This window comes from Ursus americanus, chromosome 23 (genome assembly GCF_024610735.1).
Source record: "Ursus americanus isolate L20-20 chromosome 23, mUrsAme1.1.p, whole genome shotgun sequence".
Classification (NCBI taxonomy): domain Eukaryota; kingdom Metazoa; phylum Chordata; class Mammalia; order Carnivora; family Ursidae; genus Ursus; species Ursus americanus.
In genome coordinates this window covers 16,690,426-16,713,122 of record NC_142149.1, presented here as the reverse complement: position 1 = coordinate 16,713,122, position 22,697 = coordinate 16,690,426, and the positions used below count along the sequence as shown (strand labels likewise).

Here is a 22,697-nt window from a genome sequence, read left to right as displayed (position 1 = left end):
AGGGCTGTTTCTAGGGCAAGGAACATGAAAAGCAGGGCTTTCCAAGAGAAGGAGGAGACATCTCTTGAGCAGAAGTGTGACCAGAATAGAGGTATAAAGGGGTGTCTGGCTGGCTCAGTCAGTAAGGCATGCAATTCTTGATCTTGGGGTCATGAGTTCGAGCCCTATGTTGGACACAGAGATTACTTAAGTTAAAAGAAAAAAAGAATAAAGGAATATGTTTAGTGATACTTGGGGGAGGGTGGTGTGGGTATACTGTGTGACATTTAGACACTCTAAACTGAAATGGTTTCATGGAGAATTAAATGAGATAATTATCATACAGTACCTAACACATTCATACCTGGTGCAGTAGTTACACAGATACTAACTACCACTACCAAGAGTACTATACACTAGTACGCTATTAGCTGATTTTAAAGTCTAACTCAGAGAAGGAAAGCTATCTCCAGTTGAGATGTTTCTCAGGGTGAAATGATCTGTTTCTCCCCAGAGCACTTTCTACTTGCCATGCTGTACAAATAACATTACATTGACAAGAAATGTTTGCTTTTTTCAAAGATTTATTTATTTGAGAGAGAGAAAGCACGTACGTGCTGGGGGGGGGGGTGGGGGAGAGGGAGAGGGAGAGAGAGAATCCCCAGAAGACTCCCTGCTGAGTAAGGAACCTGAGACACAGGGTTCCATCCCATGACCCTGAGATCATGACCTGAGCTGAAACCAAGAGTCGAACCCCTAACCGACAGCCACTCAGGCGCCCCAAGAGATGTTTTCTATTAAGGAAAAAACCCTACTCAATCAACATCACTGTAAACAATTCATTTATTGAGTCACCACAATTGAGCTTAATAAACTTTCCCTGAACAGTTACCATGATTTCAATTATAAAGTCTTAATTGTGGGTTTTATATTAAAAAAAAAAGTTGAGTTTTGCATTATGAAATTAGTTTTTTCTCTCAATCACTTAAAGAAAAAAAATCACAACCCTGTCTCCTGAATACAATCTTTAGTAAGTTAGACCTGTTTTCTTCTAGCCCCTCTCCCATACATTCCTCATGCATATTATTATAAAAATATATGATGGGTGCCTGGCTGGCTCAGTTGGAAGAGCATGTGACTCTTGATCTTGGGGTTGTGAGTTTGAGCCCTGTGTTGGGTGTAGAGATTACTTTAAAAAATAACATCTTAAAAAACATATACATATGAAACATATGTATGTGTAAAACATACATAAACATAAAACATAAATGCATGCGTGAGTATATATGTATATAAACATGTCTCTGTGTGAATATATGTACCTACAGGTGGTTGTAATCCTGTAACAATTGAGTGCCTTGTGGGCAGGGACTTTGTTTTATTCATAGGCATCATGATGCAGATCTTGGGAAAATAATGCATATTCTCAGGTCATTGAGGTGGAGGAATAAAGCCCCATGATTATCAGCTCCAACATTCCTTCTGTAGGGTACAAACGATGGTAGGAAAGATCTTTTCTTTGCTATTTCAACTTTTTTTCAGGTTATGATGAATCCATTTAAACAGGCTTCATAATTGCTGGCAAAACAGTTTTGCATCTTTGACTTGGAAGTCAGCAGAAGGACGTGAATAGTTCATTTTCAGTAGATGAAATAAAAATGCTAGTAAACATTTGGAGAAAAACAAGTAATCAGAGAAATGAAAATGAAACCAACATGAGATACTTTTCTTTTTTTTTTTAAGATTTTATTTATTTATGTGACAGAGAGACAGCCAGCCAGAGAGGGAACACAGCAGGGGAGTGGGAGAGGAAGAAGCAGGCTCCCAGCGGAGGAGCCCGATGTGGGACTCAATCCCCGAAACGCCGGGATCACGCCCTGAGCCGAAGGCAGACGCTTAACGACTGCGCTACCCAGGCGCCCCAGAGATACTTTTTTTTTCTTTTGGTTATCAAATTAGAGAACAAAACACATTAAGAAGAGCTTACGAAATGATGAAGTAAGCACTGTTTTCACCTGGCAACGGGAAATGTACAAATGTACATTGTCAAGTGAATAGGAAAATGTACGTTTTGGTTTGGGAATGTACATTTGCATAGTCTACTCAGAACACAATTCGGCAGTGTAATATATTATCAAGAACCTAAACATCTTCATGTTTTAACCCAGTGATACCACTTTTGGGGTTTTTCCTGAGGAAAAACAATAGCCAGGAATTCTGGGGGGAAAAAAGTTCAACATTATTCATATAGAAAAGCTTAAAAACAATCTAAATGTTGAACTCCATGAAAATGATTAAATAAATCAGAGTATATCCTTATGACGGAATATCACACATTTCAGAAATGTTTAAATGTTAAGGAATGTGGAAAATGCTCAAATTAAAATGTTAACTGGAAAAAAAACCCCAAAATTTTATGTATTCTAATCTGAACTATGTAAAAAAAATTGCATAGAAAAATAACTGGAAAGAAATAATCCAAAATGTAACAGTGATTGCCTCTAGATGATAGAAGGGTTATTTTTTTTCTTCCCCCTCCTCCTTTTCGTCCACTTTCTGGTGAGGAATGTCATTTTTCATGTATTTTAAAAAGTGACTTTGTAGGGGCGCCTGGGTGGCTCAGTCCGTTGGGTGTCTGCCTTCAGCTCAGGTTATGATTGTGGGGTCCTGGGATAGAGTCCCACGTCTGGCTCCCTGCTTACTGGGGAGCCAATGCTTCTCCCTTTCCCTCTGCAGTTCCCCCTGCTTGTTCTCTTTCTCTCTCTCTCTCTCTCAAATAAATAAATAAATAAACAAACAAATAAATAAATAAATAAAATCTTTTTTAAAAGTTACTTTGTATAATTTTTTTCGTCAGAAAATTTTTTTAAGGAGTCACGTAGAAAAACCTCTTCTATATTTACTGTCATATATACAATCACTGCGACCGGGACAGAAAGTATGTAGTAAAGAGATTAAGACCTAAGCTTTTATCTCTGTTCAGCTACTTAATTTTCCTCTTTGTAAAGTGGAAATAGGTAGTTTCTAACTCAGAAGGCACTATGATTATACAGGTAAAGTCCTTCACATAGTTCATGCCACGTGGTATGTGTTCAATAGGTGTTCATTTTTCTGATTATCTCAGGTACCATTTACAGGAGTTGGTTACCTTTTTGGCTAACCAAATTGACGTTTAAGGGGTCTGAGTTATCGAGAGGTCTGCGATAGAGGTCTGCGATACTGTGACATCTGAGCGGTGCAGGTGACTAGTATTTTATTCAACTGTTGAAAATCTGTTCAGAGGCAGGGCTGCAGTCTAGCTTTAGACTGAGTAGGAAACTTTCCTTAAGCCTAACTTCTGTGTCAATGTCTGGGCATTTCCCAGATGGGACACCGCCCCAAACTAGTTTCTACTTTTAGCTCAACCGCGGCAAATTTCCTTAAATATCACTAGGAACTCGGCCCCGCCCACATGCCCCCACACGGTTGGTTCGAATGCTCCCGGGGTTAGTTCAATCCTAGGGATTTTTCCAAGTCTATTGGCGGAGCAAATCGGAAATCCTTTTACTTTTCTGATTGGTCGCGCGAGGCATTGGGGCGGGGCTTGTGGGAGTGTCTTGCCGGGACGCCGGGAGCTGTCATTGGAAGATGAACCAGGCATTTTCAGAGCTTCGTGCCGTCGCCTAGGTGGCGAGGGGCGGGCCTCCTCGCGACTAGGCTCTTATTGTCCTTTGCATTGGCCAGACATGTCGTCACTCACAGAACTTCGAGCTCATTGGTACGAAAGCTCCAAGAGGCGGTGGATGATTGGTTGGTTGCGGTTCCCTCCCCCGCGCCGGTCGCCATTTTGCAGAGGGAGCCGAAATCCGAAAGGCAGTGGTGTGGGTAACCGTGCTGAGTGTGGTGGCAGGTGAGTAGCGGGCTGGGGAGAAGGGGCGGCAGCAGTTAAATCCAGGCCTGGCTGGATTTCCGCACCATCAGCGGGCGGGAAACCAGAGAGCAGCAGTTGGCCTGCGGAAAGGGGTTGGGATCCCTGCCCCTTCTACACCCTCTGTAGGGCCGGCGCTGCGGGGACCCGAGGGAAGCTTGGCGCGTCCACCCGTGGTCCTCCTCTCTCCCGAGGGCCGGCACCTCGAGAGGGAGCGTCTTGGCGGGCTGGCAGAAAAGGCATTCGGGGCTCTTCCCGAGGACCCGGCGCGCGTGCCCGCCCGCCCGCCGCGCACGCCCCCTTGGACACCCGCTCCCGTGAGTGCCCTCGGGGGCCTCACCGCCGTACATCCCTGATGGATAGTTGGTGCTCGTGGCAGGGAAGGGTGAGCGGGCCGAAGAGGCCCTGGGGTCGGGGACGTTTTTCCCCAGAGGTCTCCAGAGACTCGGCGGGATTTGGGCGCCTCTAGCAGATGAGTGGGAAGAAGAGGAATAGAGAAGCGGGAGGGAAAACCTAGGTAGTGTACTGTGTGTAGTTAGGAGGGGGAATCGAGTACGAGTATTTGCCCCAAAGGACATTTAAGTGGGAAGGACCTTCCTCCTCCACCCCTAGCACGTTCCTTACAGTTTTTCTCATTTATGCGATTTGTCTTTTTTCGGAAACAAAGACAAGGCGTCTTTAGTTTTGTCGCCCAACAAGATTTTGACCGCTGCAGTGCTCTGGACGTTTATATACTTTACATACAGACCTACTATGAATGATTAAAGCATTCATCATTCTTCGTTTGTAGCAGTTCACTTTTACTTCATTTATGTACGGGATAAATGCTCTTCTTTTCTCTGGTTGTAGAATGGAACGGTGTATGCTTGGACATCATCCATGTTAAGCTACTGTGGGAAACCGTTGAATTTCAGACGTTGGGCCTTTGGAATCTGGACCTCCCCTTTGAGGTCACTAGGGTCCAGATGAATGGGAAGTTGGCTGTCCTTGTTGCATTTTCCCTCTGCTCTGCCCTGGAATAAAGTTTTTATTTGGTTAGCAGTTTTATTTATTTATTTAGTTTTGTTTATTTGTTTTTTTGAGGAGGGGAAGAGGGAGAGAGAAAATCTTAAGCAGGCTCCACGCCCAGCAGAATCCGATGACAGGCTGGATCTCACCACCCTGAGATAATACCTGAGCGGAAATTTTAAGAGTCTGGTGCCTAACCCACTGAGCCACCCAGGCACCGCTGGTTAGCAGTTTAAAAGGAAAATCATAGTGTTTGGAGCAAGGACTTTTTTTTATTTTTGAAGAATCTTTGTAGACTTTCAGGAGCTTGGTTAGAGGTGCAGACACAGGACTACTTTTAAGTCTTCAGAATGTCAGGCTTACACTTCAAATAGGCTGATGTGTTAAAAGACCGTAAAATAAAGTTCTGCAAAGCTAGTCTGTCTTTACTATTGCCTTTCTTTATAGAATCTATCATGCACGCTTCTAAAAAAATAAAATATTGAAGACTTATGCTGTTAGAAGTTAATATAGTGATTACCTTTTGGGAGGTAATGATTGGGACGGTAGACAAAGAGATCTGGGTTGCTGGTAATCATATTTTGATTAGTTCATGACATTTCATTGAACTGGTTATTGTGTGTGTTTTTATCTGTATGTAAATTACATTTCAATAAAATGTTAAAAGAAATTGGTTGAGAGGTAGGTGATGGTCAACACTGGATGCTATGGGATCTGCTCAACTCTTTTCGTAGTCAGTTTCTCTGTTAGCAGTGTGGTGTCTTAATGCTGTATTTCCTCCCCTCTGAAATTGTTTTAGGTTCTTTTCTGGGTGTTGATACTGTTTGCTAGCCAAAGGACACTACTAAATTTCTAAGAGATACTGATATTTAACCTGCCTTAAGGACTTTGCTTCACATCCCGTAAAATAAACTGGTTTCCTGCTTCATTAGTTCTCATTTCAAGAGCGTTTACATGTATTTGTTTTGGTATTGCTTCCATGCGTAGGCTGACCAAAGCCTGCTGCCATAGTGGTTAGGCCATTGAGACTATGTTTCCACTTACCCCACTTGGATGTTGCAGGGGAAAAGAAGAGTTTTCTGACAAGGCATCAAAAGGCTTAGTTGAATTTCCCTTTGAAAACGACACACTACTCCTTCTTGGCCAAATTATACTTAAGATTGTTTAATTTTTTTTACTAGGAGTCACCTTTAATAGAGCCCTGTGTTTTATGTATGGTGTTTCTCTATCTCTGCAAAGAACAGTTGCTTGACTTGCCTTTCTTTTCATTCAGGTAACAGAATTCAGTCACAATGGGGAACGTTTTTGAAAAACTGTTTAAAAGTCTATTTGGGAAAAAAGAGATGCGGATTCTTATGGTGGGTTTGGATGCAGCCGGAAAAACCACCATCTTGTATAAATTGAAACTGGGAGAGATTGTGACTACCATCCCTACAATAGGTATGTTCACGACCTGTGACAAGACCAGTTTACAAGTTAGTATGTTACACATTTACATGCCTTTTATATTACTGAATACTTCTTTTAAAATCTCGTCTGCCCCAAGAGCATAAACTTTTTGAGGCCCAAAGTAGGTAGTATAGAATTTCCTAATTGCTCCCTGGCATCTCTAGGACCATTGCTAGGTTTATGGGGCAATCAAAGGGACACATTTAGGATAAGCACAATTAACCTTATCTGCTTGGCAAAAAAGAAAAAGATAATGATTAAAACAGGGGGGACAAGGGTCCCTGGCTGGCCTAGTCGGTAGAGCTTGTGACTCTTTTTTTTTTTTTTAAAGATTAATTTTAGGGAGAGAATGAGAGCAAGCTTTGTGGGGGAGGAGCAGAGGGAAAGGGAGAGAAACCCAAGCAGACTTCACACTGAGCACGGAGCCCAACGCGGGGCCAACCCCAAGATCACGACCTGAGCTGAAACCAAGATTCTGATGCTTAACTGATTGAGCCACCCAGGTGCCCCAGAGCTTGTGACTCTTGATCTGGGGATTTTGAGTTCGAGCCCCACGTTGGGAGTAGAGATTACTTAAAAATAAAATCTTAAATAGACAAACAGGGAGGGCAGTTATGCCTAGGCCTGAGATGGGAGCTGAGAATCTGCTATTGCCTCTTCAGCCTGTCTTCCTTCCAGCTGGCCTTTCTAAGTGGAAGCATGTCCACAGGAAGTATGTTCCTAGGGTTTAAACATGCAGTGTGATTTCCTTCACTTTGGCTCAAGCCAGTTCCTTGAGCTGGTGTCCAGCTGAGGAATCTGATTTGTTCCAGTGCTGGAGAACCTGGCAGTGGAGTTATTCCCGCAAACCAGCACTGTGTTTGGGGGCCATTTAAGGATTTCGCAAAGGCGGTTTTGATAGGACTTAGTCTTGGCCTTCTGAACTGCCTCTAGATCCAAACGCCTGAGTGAGAATAGGCCCCCCTGGGATGACATGTGAAGTCAGTAGTGTTCTGAATGTTGGATTAGTCGCAGGAACCAAATGATCAACTTCCAACTTGGGCAGTAGTTTCAGAGATTGCAGCATTTGGAGAAGGAGAAAACATTCACATCCACAATTTAGAAGAATGTTATTAGTCCAAAATGAGAATAGCATAATTGCTTGGTTTTCTCCAATTATAAAAATAGTTCATGCTTCCATAATGCTAGACATATAGCAAAACATAAACAAGTGTTAAAAAACACTCTACTGTTAAGATTTTGGCCAACATCTTTGTAAAATCATATGCATGCTGTTTTCAAACTTACTTTGCATTAAACAGTATGTTCGGATCTCTTTCTATATTATTTCCTCCCTTTGGAATGCTTTCCTGTCTTTTTCCTTAGCCTCCTCCCCCTTTCTGTAGCTAATGCCAGCTCATTCTTTTGGTCTTAGTTTAACCATTATTTCTCAGGGACACCCTTCCTGATAGCCTAGACTGGTTTTCCCCTGTTAAAAGTTACCGTAGTAACCGAAACTTCTTAGTAATTCTCAACCCATTTGCCATTGCTTGCCCGCTTCTCTTCCTTCCAGCAGCGTGTAGATAAGGGCAGGAACCAAGTCTGTCGTTTTCACCATTGTTCCCAAGCCCCTGGCAAAATGCCTGGCACATAGTAGCTGTCCAGTAAATATTTGGTGAATGAATGGGATACCAGTCTTGTAGATTGTGAAATTAATGGCCCCCAGTGAATCATCCCTCTCAGTATCCACTGCCATGGGCAGTCCCCTTCTATAGTGATGCTGAGCTTGGCCACATGGCTTGCTCTGGCCGAGGGAACATCAGCAAGTGTCATTCAAACAAAGATTGAATAAGTGTTTCTACCTTGAGGCTTGTACTTCTGGAATACTGCCACCACCATAACAGGATGCTAAGTGTTCCTTGAGAATGAAAAGACAACCTGGAGAGAGAGGGGCCCAGTCCACCCGTCAAGGGACTCCATAGCTGAAGCCCAGGCAACTCACAGAATTATTGGGGGTGGAGGCAGAATCATTATTCTAAGTCACTAAGTTTTGGGGCTTAAATAACAACTGATACAGATTAACATCAGATTTTAGTAACTGGATAATATTCCATTATGTGGCTATATTTTTAATGAATATCCATTGATGGTTGATTCAGTTATTTGCAGTGGTTCTTTGTAAATGATGCTGAAGTAAGCATCTTTAACATTTTTGCAAACATGTACTTTACTTCTGGCAGTAATTGCTGGAGAAGGATTGCTATGTTAAAACTAATGTACATTTAGGGGCACCTGGCTGGCACAGTCCATAGAGCATGTGACTCTTGATCTCGGGGTTGTGAGGTTAAGCTGCACATTGGCATAGAGTTTACTTAAAAAAAAAAAAAAAACTAAACGAAAAAAACCCCAAAACCAGCAAACTTATGTACATTTAAAATGTGGGTACACATTGCCAAACTTCTCTCCAAAAAGGTTGTGTCACCAGCTGTTAAAAAGTGTTCATTTCTCCAGGGAATTTGCCAATCTGTTGGAGGAAAAAACCACTGATTTTTATTGGGATCTCTTTTATTGTAAGTGAATATAGTCAAATATCCATTGGCTGTTTATGTTTGTTCTATGACTCAATTTTATTTAGTTAGGTTTTTTAAGCTTTTATTTGAGAGAGTGAGAGAGCATGTGTGCGTGTGCCAGGGGAGGGGCAGCGAGAGGGGGCGAGAGAATCTCAAGCAGACTCCCCGCTGAGCACAGAGCCCGTTGTGAGACTCAGTCCCACAATCCTGAGATCATGACCTGAGCCAAAATCAAGAGTCGGACGCTTAACTGACTGAGCCACCTGGGTGCCCCTTATTTATTTATTTTTTAAGTAGTCTCCATGTCCAACGTGGGGCTTGAACTCAGCCAGGCACTCCAATCCATGTCTTGATTTTAATTTGGTTCTATTGTTTTTTCTTTTTGTTGGCATGTTTATAGGTCTCTTAACAATTTGAAGAAGTACATCATGGGTCAGGAACAACTCTTGTCATCTGTTAACTTTCTAGTCAGTTGTATTTCAACCTCATTTTTTTCTGTGTTTTGCCATATAGAATTTTAGGCAGTCAAATTTACCAAAAATTTTTTAAAAGATTTTATTTATTTATTTATTTATTTATTTATTTATTTGAGAGAAAGAGAGAGAGAGTGTATGAGTGGGAGGAGGAGGAGTAGAGGGACAAGCAGTCTCCCTGATGAGTGTGGAGCCTCATGTGGGGCTCCGTCCCACAACCCTGAGATCACAACCTGAGCCAAAGGCAGACACTTAACTGACTGAGGCACTCAGGCACCCACCAATTTTTTTCTTTTTTTTAGCTTTGGTATCATTTTTAGAAAGGTCTTCCTTACTCCAAGGTCATAAAAGTATTCACTGGTATTTTCTGCTGCTAATTTTCTGTGTTATTTTTATTTTATTTTAAAAAACATTGAAATATTTTATTTATTTGAAGTTTATTTTTCTGTTATGAGTAAGGTAGGGATTTAGTTATATTTTTCAAATGGTAGGCCAGTGTTGTCCAATAGAACATTCTACAGTGATGGAAGTGTTCTGTGTCCATGCTGTCCAGGTGGTAGCTGTAGCCACCAGTGGCTCTTGAACACTTGAAATGTGGCTGGTATGATTGAGGACCTTACTTTTTAATTTTACTTAATTTAATTTTATTAAAAAAATTTTTTTTTCTGTTTTTTGTTTTTTGTTTTTGTTTTGTTTTGTTTTTTTGGTGCTGAAACCCAGGAGTGAATAAAATTTTTTAGGGGTGCCTGGGTGGCACAGCGGTTAAGCGTCTGCCTTCGGCTCAGGGCGTGATCTCGGCGTTGTGGGATCGAGCCCCACATCAGACTCCTCCGCTATGAGTCTGCTTCTTCCTCTCCCACTCCCCCTGCTTGTGTTACCTCTCTCGCTGGCTGTCTCTATCTCTGTTGAATAAATAAATAAAATCTTTAAAAAAAAATTTTTTTTTAAAGTTTTTTATTTAAGTAATCTTTACACCCAACATGGGGTTTGAACTCACGACCCTGTGGTAGAGAGTCACATGCTCTTCTGACTGAGCCAGTCAGGCCCCCCCAATTGTACTTAATTTTAATTAAATCCAAATAGCCACATATGTATTGGACCTGTGCAGGGGTAGACCGTTGTCCACACCCATTTATTGGATAGTTTTTCCGTGTTGATTTTGTTTATTATTTTATGTTAATTTCTTTTTAGATTTTATTTATTTACTTATTAGAGAGAGAGAGCCAGAGGAGGAGAAGAGGGAAAGCAGACTCTGTGCTAAGCATGGAGCCCGACACGGGGCTTGATCTCATGACCCTGATCTCATGACCCAAGCCAAAATCAAGAGTCAGACGCTTAACTGACTGAGCCACCCGGGTGCCCCATCCTTGCTGATTTTAAATGCCTTCTTTTTCATATACTAAGTTTTCATAAGTATGTGTGTCTTTTTCTAGACATCTCCCTGTTGTAGTCATTTGAACTTAATCATTTCATGTATTACTAAGGTTTGGTAATATCTTTACAAATTTGTTATCTGTTTTCAGAGAGTTCCTGGTTACGTTTACTTGCTTATTTTTCCAGATTCCATTTAAAATCATTTTCCTAAGTTTCCTGCCCCACCTCCCTTCCCTCATCACTTGAGGATTAGAATGGCACTGAATTTATACATTTATTTAGCAAGAATTGAGATTGTTGCAATGTAGTGAGTGCCCCTTGCTAAAACAAGACATGACTCAAAGGAAGCCGAGGAGAGATTATTTTCCCCCCTTATTTTAAGTATTTAAGTGAAGCATCAATGTGTAGGTAAGTGATATAACCACATTGTGTGTTTTGAGAGTTTTGATTAGAAAATGGTGAATGGATGGAGAGAGGAAGATTAGCTGCAGATAGATTAGTTAGATCGCTTCAATAATTGAGGCTAGAAATGACTATCTCTTGGGTTAGGGTGACTTTTAGATATTGAGGAGGTTGAATTGGTAAGATTTGATAATAAGATTTTTAGGGGTGAAAGAGTTCCTCCCAAATTTCCAGCTTGTGGGATGAAGTCAGTGCAGGGGTAACTAGGAGAGGAACAACTTAGAGGGCCAGGGATCTTTTTTTTTAAGTAGGCTCCATGCCCCGCATGGAGTGAAATGTGGGGCTCGAACTCATGACCCTGAGATCAAGACCTAAGCTGAGATTGAGTCGGACGCTCAACCAGTGGAGCCACCCAGGCACCTCTAGAGAGGTGGGGATCTTATTTTCAGTTTTGACATAATACCTTATTGCAGCCTTTGAGATATCTAATCAAAGACGTTGGATAGAAGGTTGGATTATGAGCCTGAAGCTCAGGAGATCTGGGATGGGATAATGTAAATTTGAGAGTTAGCACAGAGGTGGTAATGAAGCCCCACGAGTGAATGAGATTACTTCCTGGGGCTGTGGAAAGAGGAGCTTGGATGGCGTAGGACAGAATCACAGGAGCTCCATCATTTAAGGATCGATTAAATGTGGTTGAGCTCACTAAGTAGACCAAGGTTCAGCCATGGAAGTACAAGGAAACGGGAAACCAGGGAAGAGTTTCAAGGAGGGAGTGAGCAGTAGTGTCAGAAAATCAAATTGTGCAAGAACTGGAGAGCATCTGTTGGATATATTGACATGGTGATCATTGCTCACCTTGGCCAGGCCAGCTGTGTAATACGGTGAAGCAGAAGGTGCTCTTGGGTGAGAAGTGACACGGTGGGTGCAGTGAATGTAGCTAAGCTTCTTAGAGAAGTTTGGCTTTGATAGGGAAAATAGAGGGTGATAGCAGGTGAAGATGTGGAGTCAAGGAAGGGCTTTTTTGAAAGATGTAAAGACTTAAGCATGCTGAGAAGAACAGATTGGAGACTTCGGAGAGGTCCAGACTGTATGGGTGGATGGAATCGGCATTGGATAGTTGCCCCCTTCTCTTCTAAGAGGGAGAGAAAAAAGTATGGGTACAGATGTAGGTAGGTTTCTATGCTGTGTGGTGGGAGGTGGAAGTCAGTCTCATTAATGGCTTCTGTTTGCTCTGAAGTATGCTGGAAGATCTGCTGAGAGAAAGAGGGCACGTGTGAGGTTGGAGAGAGTAGAGGAGGTTTGAGACACCCGTCATGATGAATGGAAGAGCAAAGCTGACTAACATACTGTGTTTTGTAAGCAAGAGAGATTTTCCTTTTAAAGTAAGCTCAACGTAGGCCTTGAAGTCAAGACCCCGAGATCAAGAGTTGCATGCTGTACCAGCTGAGCCAGCCAGGTGCCCCCTGTAAGCTAAAGATCTTTGACTAGAGAGTTGCTTTGTAAATTAAAAGTACTGTCCAAATGTTAGCTGAAATTCATTTGAATTGTTCAACAGAAGTCTTCATTAAAAATTTTCTCTATCTTTGCAATTTAGGTTTCAATGTGGAAACGGTAGAATATAAAAATATCAGCTTCACGGTCTGGGATGTTGGTGGCCAGGACAAAATCAGACCTTTGTGGCGACATTATTTCCAGAACACCCAAGGTAAAGATTGTCCAGTCTATGGCCTTGGATGCATTTGTATTAAATGTGTCTAAAGATGGATGCTTGAAGCAAAACCTTGTACTCTGCTGTCCTTGGACTGTCCGTCATTCCTTCTCTTCCGATGACCCACTTACACTTACCGGGGAGGTTTCTTTTTGGAAAATGGTCCCTGCCTTAGGAAAAGTACTTGGGCATTAATGCGCTACACAGAAGACTGCCCTTAATGCAGACTAGTTAAAAATGGCTATCCTGATGAATTTTGTCTTTTGGTTAATGGAGAGCTGTATGTGCCTCAGATGAAGTACCAGGTTTGGGAGAATTTGAGTTCATAAACTCTTTTAAACTTGTTGAGAATATCTAAAAATCATGCCACTGGTGAGAAAGAGAGGAACAGGCATGGCTGGAACCTCAAATGCCAGCATCTTGTGTGGCCATGGTCCCTCCCTGCTGCCCTGCTATTCTAGAAGTGCGTGAATCGACACGTGTATCCCAGATCATTACCTTATTTCCTTATCACTGGTTTCTGGGGTTTTTTGTTTTGTTTTGTTTTGTTTTTTTAATTTTTTTTTTAAGAGTTTATTTATTTGTTAGAGAGAGAGAGTGAGCACAAGCAGGGGGATCAGCAGGCAGAGGGAGAAGCAGGGTCCCCACGGAGCAAGGAGCCCGATGCAGGACTCGATCCCAGGTCCCTGAACTAAAGGCAGACGCTTAACCGACTGAGCCACCCAGGCGTCCCCTTATCACTGGTTTCTTAAAAGTTGGCGTTTTAATGGGTCCACTCCCCTATTAATCCACTTGAGGTTTTTGCCCGTGGATTTTGTGTTGGATCAATGCTACCGTACAGAATATTGCCTCTCAAAGTATCCATAAACTTCTAGTTTTTACACCCTGATTCTCCTGTAGAATCATAACCAGATGGCATCTTCACGCTTCCTTTAGAACTTATTTGGAGTCTTAATTTTGAACATTCTACAACGGGTGGTGGTAGCATGGCATGCATTTCATGGTAAAGACTTGTGTTCGTCGGTCTCGTCAGAGCCAGGGCTCACACCAGCTGGCCCTTTAGATTTTAGATCATTGTTGCAGCACTTTGCTTGGTTTGTGGTTTTTGTCTCTGGATTGGATTATTTTTCCTCAAAGTAGTGCATTTATCTTTTTTTTTAACTTTTCGTTATTAGAAAAATCAAATCAAATACAAGGACGGAGAGGCTACATAATGAAGCCCCTGTGCTCGTTGCCCAGCTTCCACAGTTACCAGTGTTTTGCCCGGAGTATGTTCTAGCAAATCCCAGACAGGCTATACGAGACCTTCTGCTCAAATATCCTTCAGTTTTCATTTCAAACTGATAAAGCCTTTTTTTCTGAACATAATCTCCATGTCATAAACACGCCCCCAAATTTAATATTAATTCTTTCATGCCAAATACCCTGTCCTTAATCGAGTTTCTCCAGTTGTATCAAATATGTCCTTTCCGTATTAGATTTGTCTGCATCAGAAACCAAAGGTCACACACCGCATTTCATTGTTCTGTCCCTTTCGTCTCTTATTCTACAACAGTTCCTCTCCAGAAACACTTTGTTTCTGTGCCATTGTTTTTGTTAGATATTTATCCCATATTCTGGATTTGGCTGATTGTTGTGATGTTACTTGTTTGTCTTTGGATATCTTGTAAAGTGGGGGTTCTAGAGGCTTAATTAAGTTCTGGTTCATTTTGGCGACAAGAACACCTCACAAGTGCTGCTGTGGATTCCTCTTGTGTCACATCCTAACACAGAAGTTTGGCCGTCACACTTTTCGGGATGCTGAGTGAGTTCAGATGGTATCAGCCTAATTCTCCCAAAATAAAGTTCCCTTTCACCTACTGATTTGAGCATTCATGGAAGACTATGACCTAGGTCTGTTATTTCATTAGAGTTACAGAACGGTGGTTTTTCTAGATCTTGTCATTTCATCTGTATTTTTTAGCTGAAATCCTTCTAAACAAAGAATTCCTTCATCAGATACTTGTTTCTTTGAAATATAGTGTATATAACAAAGGCAGAAAAAGTGCTTAATTCTTTCCCTTTATTGATCTTCCGACAAACAGCTTGATACCCTAGCAACTTCCATGATGACTCTTAGATTTTTGTGTCTTTGTGTTTCAGTCCACTGCAGACCGTACTTTTGATACCTGGAGTGTTTGTCTGTCTTGGCTTGGCACTTGCCATTTTGGCCAGACTACTGCAGTTCCTTGTTAGTTAATAAAACGAGAAAGCATCGGTTTGAACCACAGCTCTGCTGTGAAACCTTGGGAAAGTTATTCTTTCTGTCTCCGTTTCCTTATCTATAAAACAGAGGCAATACCTGCTGTGTTGGATGATTTGGCTTAAATGAGATGGCTTTTGTAAAATGTTTAGTTCTGTGGTTGGAAGATAGTAGGCACTCAGGTGGGAGCCTCTATTAGTCTGGTTTCTCCAGAGAAAACAGAACCAACGATGGATGGAGATCTAGACACATATATGTATCAGATTTATTGTAAGGAATTGGCTCACATGGTTACGGAGGCTGAGCAGTCCCAGGATCTCCATTTGGCAGGCAGGGGAGCCGGCAGAGCCGAAGGTGGACGGTCCAGTCCGAGGGCAGAGACTTCTCTCTGCTCATCTTGTGCTCTCTTCAGGCCTTCCGTGGATTGGAGAGGCCCCTGGCACGCTGGGAAGGGCGGTCTGCTTTACTCAGTCTACCGATGCAAACTTTCTTAACCTCAGCCGGAAGCACCCTCACAGACACACCCAGAGTAATGTTTTACGGAATGTCTGGGCACCCCGTGGCCCAGTCAAGCAGATGCATAAAATTAACCATCACCGAGCCCAAATTGTGAGAGGTTTTACTTCCTCATTCTCTGGCAGGAGTCCTTTTGCCTGCTCGATGTAATGTCACCTTCAGTCACCAAGTTGAAATGCCTTTTTGTTTTCAATCTTCTATTCATAACAAGCCCAGTTTTGTGGGACTTCAGTAATTTGCTGTGATGGTGGCCGCCTGGCTATGATCTAGGACCCTGTTGGGGGGGGAGGCAGTTAACTCTTCGTGAAGCTAGCAAATGGGGACTGCTGGGAGAGTGGATTTGCTGTCTGCGGTGGGTCCAGACATCGCAGCCAGGAGTAGGCTTGGATGCTGCCCCTATTTCTCCTGCCAGCTTCTCAAAGGTCAAGCTGTCTTTTTTAATTTAAAATTTTTTCATCAGTACATTGAGTATGACAGACTTAATGATAGCTTTTAGCTGTCCATGAAGACACTTAACTGTGGGTTCACTTAGGCTTCACTTGTATAGATTGAAATTTGAGCTTGTTTATATGTGATTTCTTAGTTGATTACATTATATAGAGTGCATAAAATGGTCCATTAGTTCTCATGTGGAAAGATTTTTTAAATCTGATGTGATACAACAGACGTGACTTTGACGCGCATGCAGTCCCCAAACACTCAGTAGCCGTGGGAGCTCGTGTCCGCCGCGGTTGGCTGCTGCAGAGCTGGTCGGGCAGCTGGTGGGTGGGCCGAGGAGGCGGGAGGGAAGGCGGGGAGGGCTGGCATCGATGTTTCCCTCCCAGACATAGCTGTGAAATCCCAGTGTCCCAAGGAGCCAAGAGGACATCTTGCCTACATCTTGGCTACTACATTTCTCCTACCAGGACGGTCCCTTCGGCAGTGTCCCCACAAGTGGTGGCTGAAGCTGGGCACACGTGTCTCCAGTGACGGAGTCGCGTCCTGAGGCAGCCCATTGCATCTTCAGTTCTGTTGACTCTGTCGACTTCCTGTAGTTTGTACCCACTGATTTCCAACGTACAACCAGAGCTATCTAAGACAAGTGCGACCTCTCTTTATGGCATAGCTCTTTAGATATATAAGGACAGCTGTCAATCCCTCCAATGAGTCTTTGTCTCGATAAAATACCCCCAGCATATCAGTTCTTTTTCGTCTGGCATGGTATCTCATTCCTTTACCATCCTAGTCATTCTTCGAATCCTTCCAGGTTGCCTGTGTTTCAGAGTGTGGGGCCCAGCAGCGACCACGTAATATTCGCAGGATGTTCTGACTGCCGGGCGACGGAGAAGGCTTTTTCTCGCCCATATCCTAGAAACTGAGCTGCCATCACTGCTCTTGATACAGCCTAGGAGTTCTGGCAGCCGCTTCACATTTTTGTCGCACAGAGGGCTTACTGTCAGCTAACCACCAAGTTCTTACTATCATTATTGCCGCAGGGACTACTGCTGAGAGGGTCTTCCCCAGTCTGTATTTGGGTGTATGTTGGATTTCCCCCTGGGGAGTCCTCTGGTGATCGTCCTGGCCCAGCCAGTGTAGCAGCAACCCCGCCTGTGCAGAGTTCAACCAGCTTGGCTTAGACTCAGTGTGGTGCTATCTTTCTTCGACCTGTCTCTTGCTTCCTGAGGATTCTCTGATGTCTAGTATGGGATCCTGCAAAGATTTCCCAACAGCAACGTCCTGGAGTTGGGCCAGACATCACAGGTGAGGGGCACAAGACTCCCTTCAGACACCTGCTGTAAATGTGAGGGTCCCCAGAACATTGTCCTTTCCGCGTGGTGTCAGGATGCGCCACCTCCAGCACCCTGATGCATGACGACTACAGAGTATTGCCAACCGGGACGCTTACCTGAACATCGATGTCCCTGGTTTTTATTGGGACTTCGTTATGTAAACAGGATGTAGAAGTGAAGTGATTAAGCAGGAGCCTAACCTTTTCTCTATATTCTTTCTTCTGTTAAGCTGGGGAAGGCCTGGATGCTTCCGAAAAGATAGGCCAGTGCAGTGTGCGCGGCAGGCTCCCTAATTCTGGAGAGTAGACGTTCTTCCTTAACTGACTGCTTTCAGTGAAACTATACACAGAGGTAGGGAGAAGCTGTAAGGACGTGTAAACACTTGCCCTTTCCAGGTTCAGATCACCAACACACTTGTGATTTCTTTCCAGGTCTGATTTTTGTGGTCGACAGTAATGACAGAGAGCGAGTCAATGAGGCCCGAGAAGAACTAACCAGAATGTTAGCAGAAGATGAGCTCAGAGATGCAGTCTTATTGGTGTTTGTAAATAAACAGGTATATTGTTGGCTTTCTGAATACTGGGACCGAAATTGCTGCCAGGTGTTCACTTAAAAATATAGATATTTAAATCAGATGTCTGCCTCCCTCTCTCCAGTCCCTACCATAACCTTTCCCTCCACCTCCCTTTTTTTTTTTTAAAGTAAGTTCTAGGCCCAACATGGGGCTTGAACTCACGACCCCGAGATCAAGAGCCACATGTTCTACCGACTAAGCCAGCCAAGCACCACCCCCCCACCTCCTTTTGAGCTTATGTCTTCTGTTCATTCACTCAACAAATAGAATTGAGCATCTGCTAAGATCCAGGCATTGTTTTAGGTATTGGTGACGTAGCAGTGAGCAGCAAGACAGACAAAAAATCCCTGTGCTCATGGAGTTTACATTCTAGTGGCAGGAGAGTCAGTCAGTACATGAGAAAATGACATCTGAGCAGACCTGAAGGCCAGCAGGAAGGGAGCCGAGTGGGGCTAGAAATAGCAAGGCAGCCAGTGCAGCTGGAAAAGAGGGGGCGGGGGTGGTGAGGGAGGCGATGGTTGCATCATATGGGGTCTTCTGTCAAGGAGGAGAAGGGGCTTCTACATAAATGTAGTGGAAAGCAGTAAAGGAAGGGGGGGGGAGTGTAGAGCTGTCCCGCCTTGGGATTCAAAGCGGAATGAAGCTTGGAAAAGAAGGGAGCGTCGTGGAATGTACCAGCCTGAGATGACCTCAGTCGGGTTGTGATGTGTTTGCTTCTGCTTTCTCCTTCATCCGTTATGTGACTGAGCTCCTGCTCTTCTGACAGGCCTGCATCCTGTTTGTCACTTCAGATTTAGCGAAGGCATTTTCTCTTGCCCTCCAGCTCTTTGTAAACATGATTTTATTTTGTTTTATGTTACGTTATTTTATATTTTATTTTATTAGGATATTTTTTAAGTAGGCTCCACACCCAGCACGGAGACCCAACACAGGGCTTGAACTCATGACCCTGAGATCCAGACCTGAGCTGAGATTGAGTCGGCTGCTTAACCGACTGAGCCGCCCCGGTGCCCCTGTAAACATGATTTTAAATGGAGGCTGGACCATCATTCGCTCAGTCTTTACCCTACTGTTAGGTTCGATGCCAGTCCAGAATTTCACTTGTGAACATAATGGGCTTTCAAAAAGAAAATGACACTTGGTCTGTTAATGATAAAAGCAGAACATGCCCGTGGTGTAAATGTGCCAGCAGTTCAGAATACCAAGTGAAATACTCAGCCTCACTCTTCAGGGTAAAATAATATTGTTAAATTTCTTCCGCCTGTTTTCAGAGCTACAACTTTCTACGCCTGTGTAATCTGTTATATGATTGTATTCATATGTACGTTCTGGAGATGCACCTGCTTTTTCACTTAGCATATTTTGATGTCATTCCCTAACAGTATCTCTGGAGCTACCTTACTACGTGCCAGGCACAGTTCTAGGAACTTGGAATATATCAGACGACAAGATAGAAATTCTGTCCTTGTAAAGTTTGCGTTCTAGTTAGAGACAGATAATAAGTTATCAACATACCAAATAAGTCCATTTTATAATAGTCACATGTGGTGAGTGCTGCATTTGAAAAGATGAAGCAGGACAATTAGGGAGGGGTCCTGGGGCTCGGGGCCGACGGCCTTGCAGACCACCGTGAGGACGCCGGCTCTTCCCTTGAGAGAGAGGGATCTGCTGCAGGGCTTTGAAAGAATGACTTGCTCTGACTTTCACTGACCACTGGCTTGAGAATAGACTCGAGGGGCACGAGCACAGGAGCAAGGAGATCAGCTCGGAAGTTATGTCAGTTCCCCAAGTTAGAAATGGTGGTGGTGGGAGCGGGTGCGTGGCTGTGGAGGTGGTGAGAAGTGGTCAGATCCTGCATTGCTCTGATGGCAGAGCCAGTGGGTTTCCTGATGTGAAGTAGAGAGGTCAGAGAGAGAGAGAGAAATTGAGGATCCGCTAAGACTATGACTTAGGTTTTAGAAGAACATAATATTTCATTACATAAATGCATCATAAACGGACTTTTGAATTTTCTTTTCCAAGGATCTTCCCAATGCGATGAATGCAGCAGAAATAACAGACAAGCTCGGCTTACATTCCCTCCGCCAGAGAAACTGGTACATTCAGGCCACTTGTGCCACCAGCGGAGATGGGCTTTACGAAGGCCTGGACTGGCTCTCCAACCAGCTCAAAACGCAGAAGTGATCGGAAGCGCTCCTTTCCCCGTGCATTGTGGCAGAGTCAGCTGGCCTCTTCTGTGTGCGTGTGTGCGTGTGCGGAGCCGAGGGTGGGTGTGCGGCTGGGAGTGGGAGCAGCTTTCTCACGCTGTGCCTTAGACGTGCTACAAGAAAACCAGGCTTACATTTGAAGAAGAACCAGTGTTACATTGTCAGTGCCACCTTCCATTTCAGGAGTTCTGAGGGTCAGCTTAGCCGGTGATGGAGGGGTCCAGAGGGCTTTCCTGGTGCTCGAGACCCCGAGAGGCCCAGTGGGCGGGAGGAGGAGAGCTGGGGTGGGGCCCAAGTGCAGTCCTACCGTCCTGGGTCTGGCGGCTCCGCCTGCCTGAGTCCTGTTAGATTTCGGTGGCCTTTTGTCAAAGAGGAAGGACCCATCATTCTTCCCCATCACTGCTGGAGCTAGCAACTCACTGTTCAGTGCTTTAAAGCAAAAGATCCTCAAGAGAAAAGGCACCCGCTTGCCGCAGGGCTGAATTCGATTTGAACTTCTCCCTTAAGTTATGTTCTTCCTGGTTTAATGTGCTTTATTTAAAGGAACTCGAGATCTTTTTCATTAGACTGTCAAGATTCCGTAGCACTAGAAAATCATCCAGTCCTTTCCTCATGCTAGTTCCTTTCCCTGTTTGCCTCTTATTTCTCAAATGGAGACCGTTTGGGGTAAGTAACCCCGCGTGAGGCCAAGGCTCTTCACTGGGGCCACGTAGTCAAGCGCAGGGCCGGGTTACGGAAGCGAGGTGAGGGTCGTGTGTGTGTCCTTGTATCACCATCTCGGGTTTCAGCCTCCTGAGACTGCTGCTCCCACTTCTCTGCTCTGTGCTGAATGTTCTGTGCTCGAGGCAGGAGGTTTACTCCTGGGATGGAATCGTCACCAAGTTCAGTTGTCTCCGTTCAACTTGGGGTTTCGATTAGTTTATGTTCCCAGAGCCACACACCTGTGAGTTCTGAGAGAGAGAGAGGATCGGGAGGTTCATTTTGGAGACGAAATTCCCAGCAACCCCTGTTACTGCCCCTGAGTTGGTGCTAAATTTTGCTATGAAAAGTATCTAATCCTGACCGCTCTCCACGGCGCTGACTCCCTCTTCTGGATGGCAATAATGTCCTACGTGGAGACGTTCTTTATGTTGTCTTCAAAATATTCATAGGAACGCCTGGGGATGAGCTTGGTTTCACACGGTAGTCAGTCTAGAGCTCGTTTGTGCCGACAGCTGTTGGCCAGATGTGTACCTACGTGCTTCCCCTACTTTACCTTTGAAAATTCCTTTTTCAAGAAAAATGCTTATTCAAATTACAGAGGAGGGGAATGTAAGGTGAATTTTAACAAAAGTAAACCTTGTTTATTGATAACAATGAAGTTGATATTACTAGGAAGAAGTTTCATACCATGTTAAATGTGGGGTGTAATGTTTTTCTTTAAAATATTGACTTGAAAGAATGTTCATTGCAATACTGGCATCCAAGTCCAGATTCGATTTTTAACCACGGAGTAATGCCTGAGAAATATTTATGTTGTACGCCTCAAACTAGCAGGGACTGTGTCTTACCCTTTTGTATTTATGCTTAGTACAATGTACCTAGTACAGTGCTAGGCCTCATTAAACAATTGTTGATTGGTTGGACAATAAAGAACTTGCTTTGGAAGGAGGAGAGGACAGCCTTGTGCTTCTGAATGTCTTGAACGACTTTAGAATCCCTTTTCGCCTCCATCTTGGCAGACTGACTTTATGCCTTTAGCAGTACTCCTCATAGACAGTTTTCCTGGAGCTTTCAACCGTGGTCTTCTGTGATTTGGAGCTGCTGAGTTGGGGGTGAGTGGGGCCACCTCAGTATAGTAACTTTGAACGAAGACTTGGGTCCCTGAATGCCATGTTGGCTTCCCAGCTATGTCTCTTACTAGCTGCTGGCCTCAGACCATTTACCCTTAGCCTTTGTATCTCTGAGCCTCTGTTTGCTTCACTGTTAAATGGGGATAATAATACCTGCCTCATAGGGTTGTGCGGATTCAGTGTCTCAGACCTTTGCACACCTTGCTCTGGGGTTTCCCTGGGAACAGCAGTGCTGGCTGCAAACTGATGAACATTATTTATAGGAGAAGGGAAGTTGGGTGGTTGGGGGGGGGGGTTAACTAATCTCTCTCTTGCTCTATTCACCTTGTAATCCTGCTGAGTGCTCTGTCCTTTTCTGACCGGGGAGAATGCTAATGAGACCAGCCGGGATTCTTGTTCGGCAAGCACACTGCTGTGTCCTACCCTCACCTGTTCGTCTTCCTTTTTTAAATTTTTATTTATTTTTGTTCTGTGGTTTTTAGTATATGCAACCACAACTACTAATTTTCAACAACCCCGAAAGAATCTCTGGATCCGTCCGTTCTCCATTCCTCCTTTCCCCCAGGCCTCCGGCAACCGCTAATCTACTTTCTGGTTTTTTGGATTTGCCTATTCTGGGCTGGTGAGGGGCCTGGGGAGCTAGTGGGAACTCTAGGAAGTGCTGAGGTGCTGTTGGCCTGACCACAGCTGGGTCCCGAGGCATCA

General features: G+C 43.9%; 1 protein-coding gene across 2 annotated transcripts; it reads left to right on the top strand.

Moving 5' to 3' along the window:
- The first annotated feature begins 3,766 nt into the window (after window positions 1-3,766).
- On the top strand, window positions 3,767-21,818 carry LOC123803080 (ADP-ribosylation factor 2). 2 transcript variants are annotated; one of them, XM_087854273.1, is made up of 6 exons: window positions 3,822-3,868; window positions 4,736-4,920; window positions 6,168-6,334; window positions 12,739-12,849; window positions 17,811-17,935; window positions 19,976-21,818. In XM_087854273.1, exons 3-6 carry the CDS (start codon window positions 6,187-6,189, stop codon window positions 20,135-20,137), a joined length of 546 nt encoding a protein of 181 aa, XP_087710399.1. In that variant the 5' UTR covers window positions 3,822-3,868; window positions 4,736-4,920; window positions 6,168-6,186; the 3' UTR covers window positions 20,138-21,818. The 2 variants fall into 2 exon arrangements, with proteins under 2 accessions (XP_045670231.1, XP_087710399.1); XM_045814275.2 differs by lacking the exon at window positions 4,736-4,920 and having other exon boundaries at window positions 3,767-3,868.
- The last annotated feature ends 879 nt before the right edge of the window (window positions 21,819-22,697 follow it).

Bases quoted from the DNA above. Each gene is read 5' to 3' on its own strand.
- LOC123803080 (XM_045814275.2), top strand. From the start codon at position 6,187: ATGGGGAACGTTTTTGAAAAACTGTTTAAAAGTCTATTTGGGAAAAAA. The intron at 6,335-12,738 runs GTATGTTCACGA...TTTGCAATTTAG, and splicing joins GACTACCATCCCTACAATAG to GTTTCAATGTGGAAACGGTA. The intron at 12,850-17,810 runs GTAAAGATTGTC...ATTTCTTTCCAG, and splicing joins TTATTTCCAGAACACCCAAG to GTCTGATTTTTGTGGTCGAC.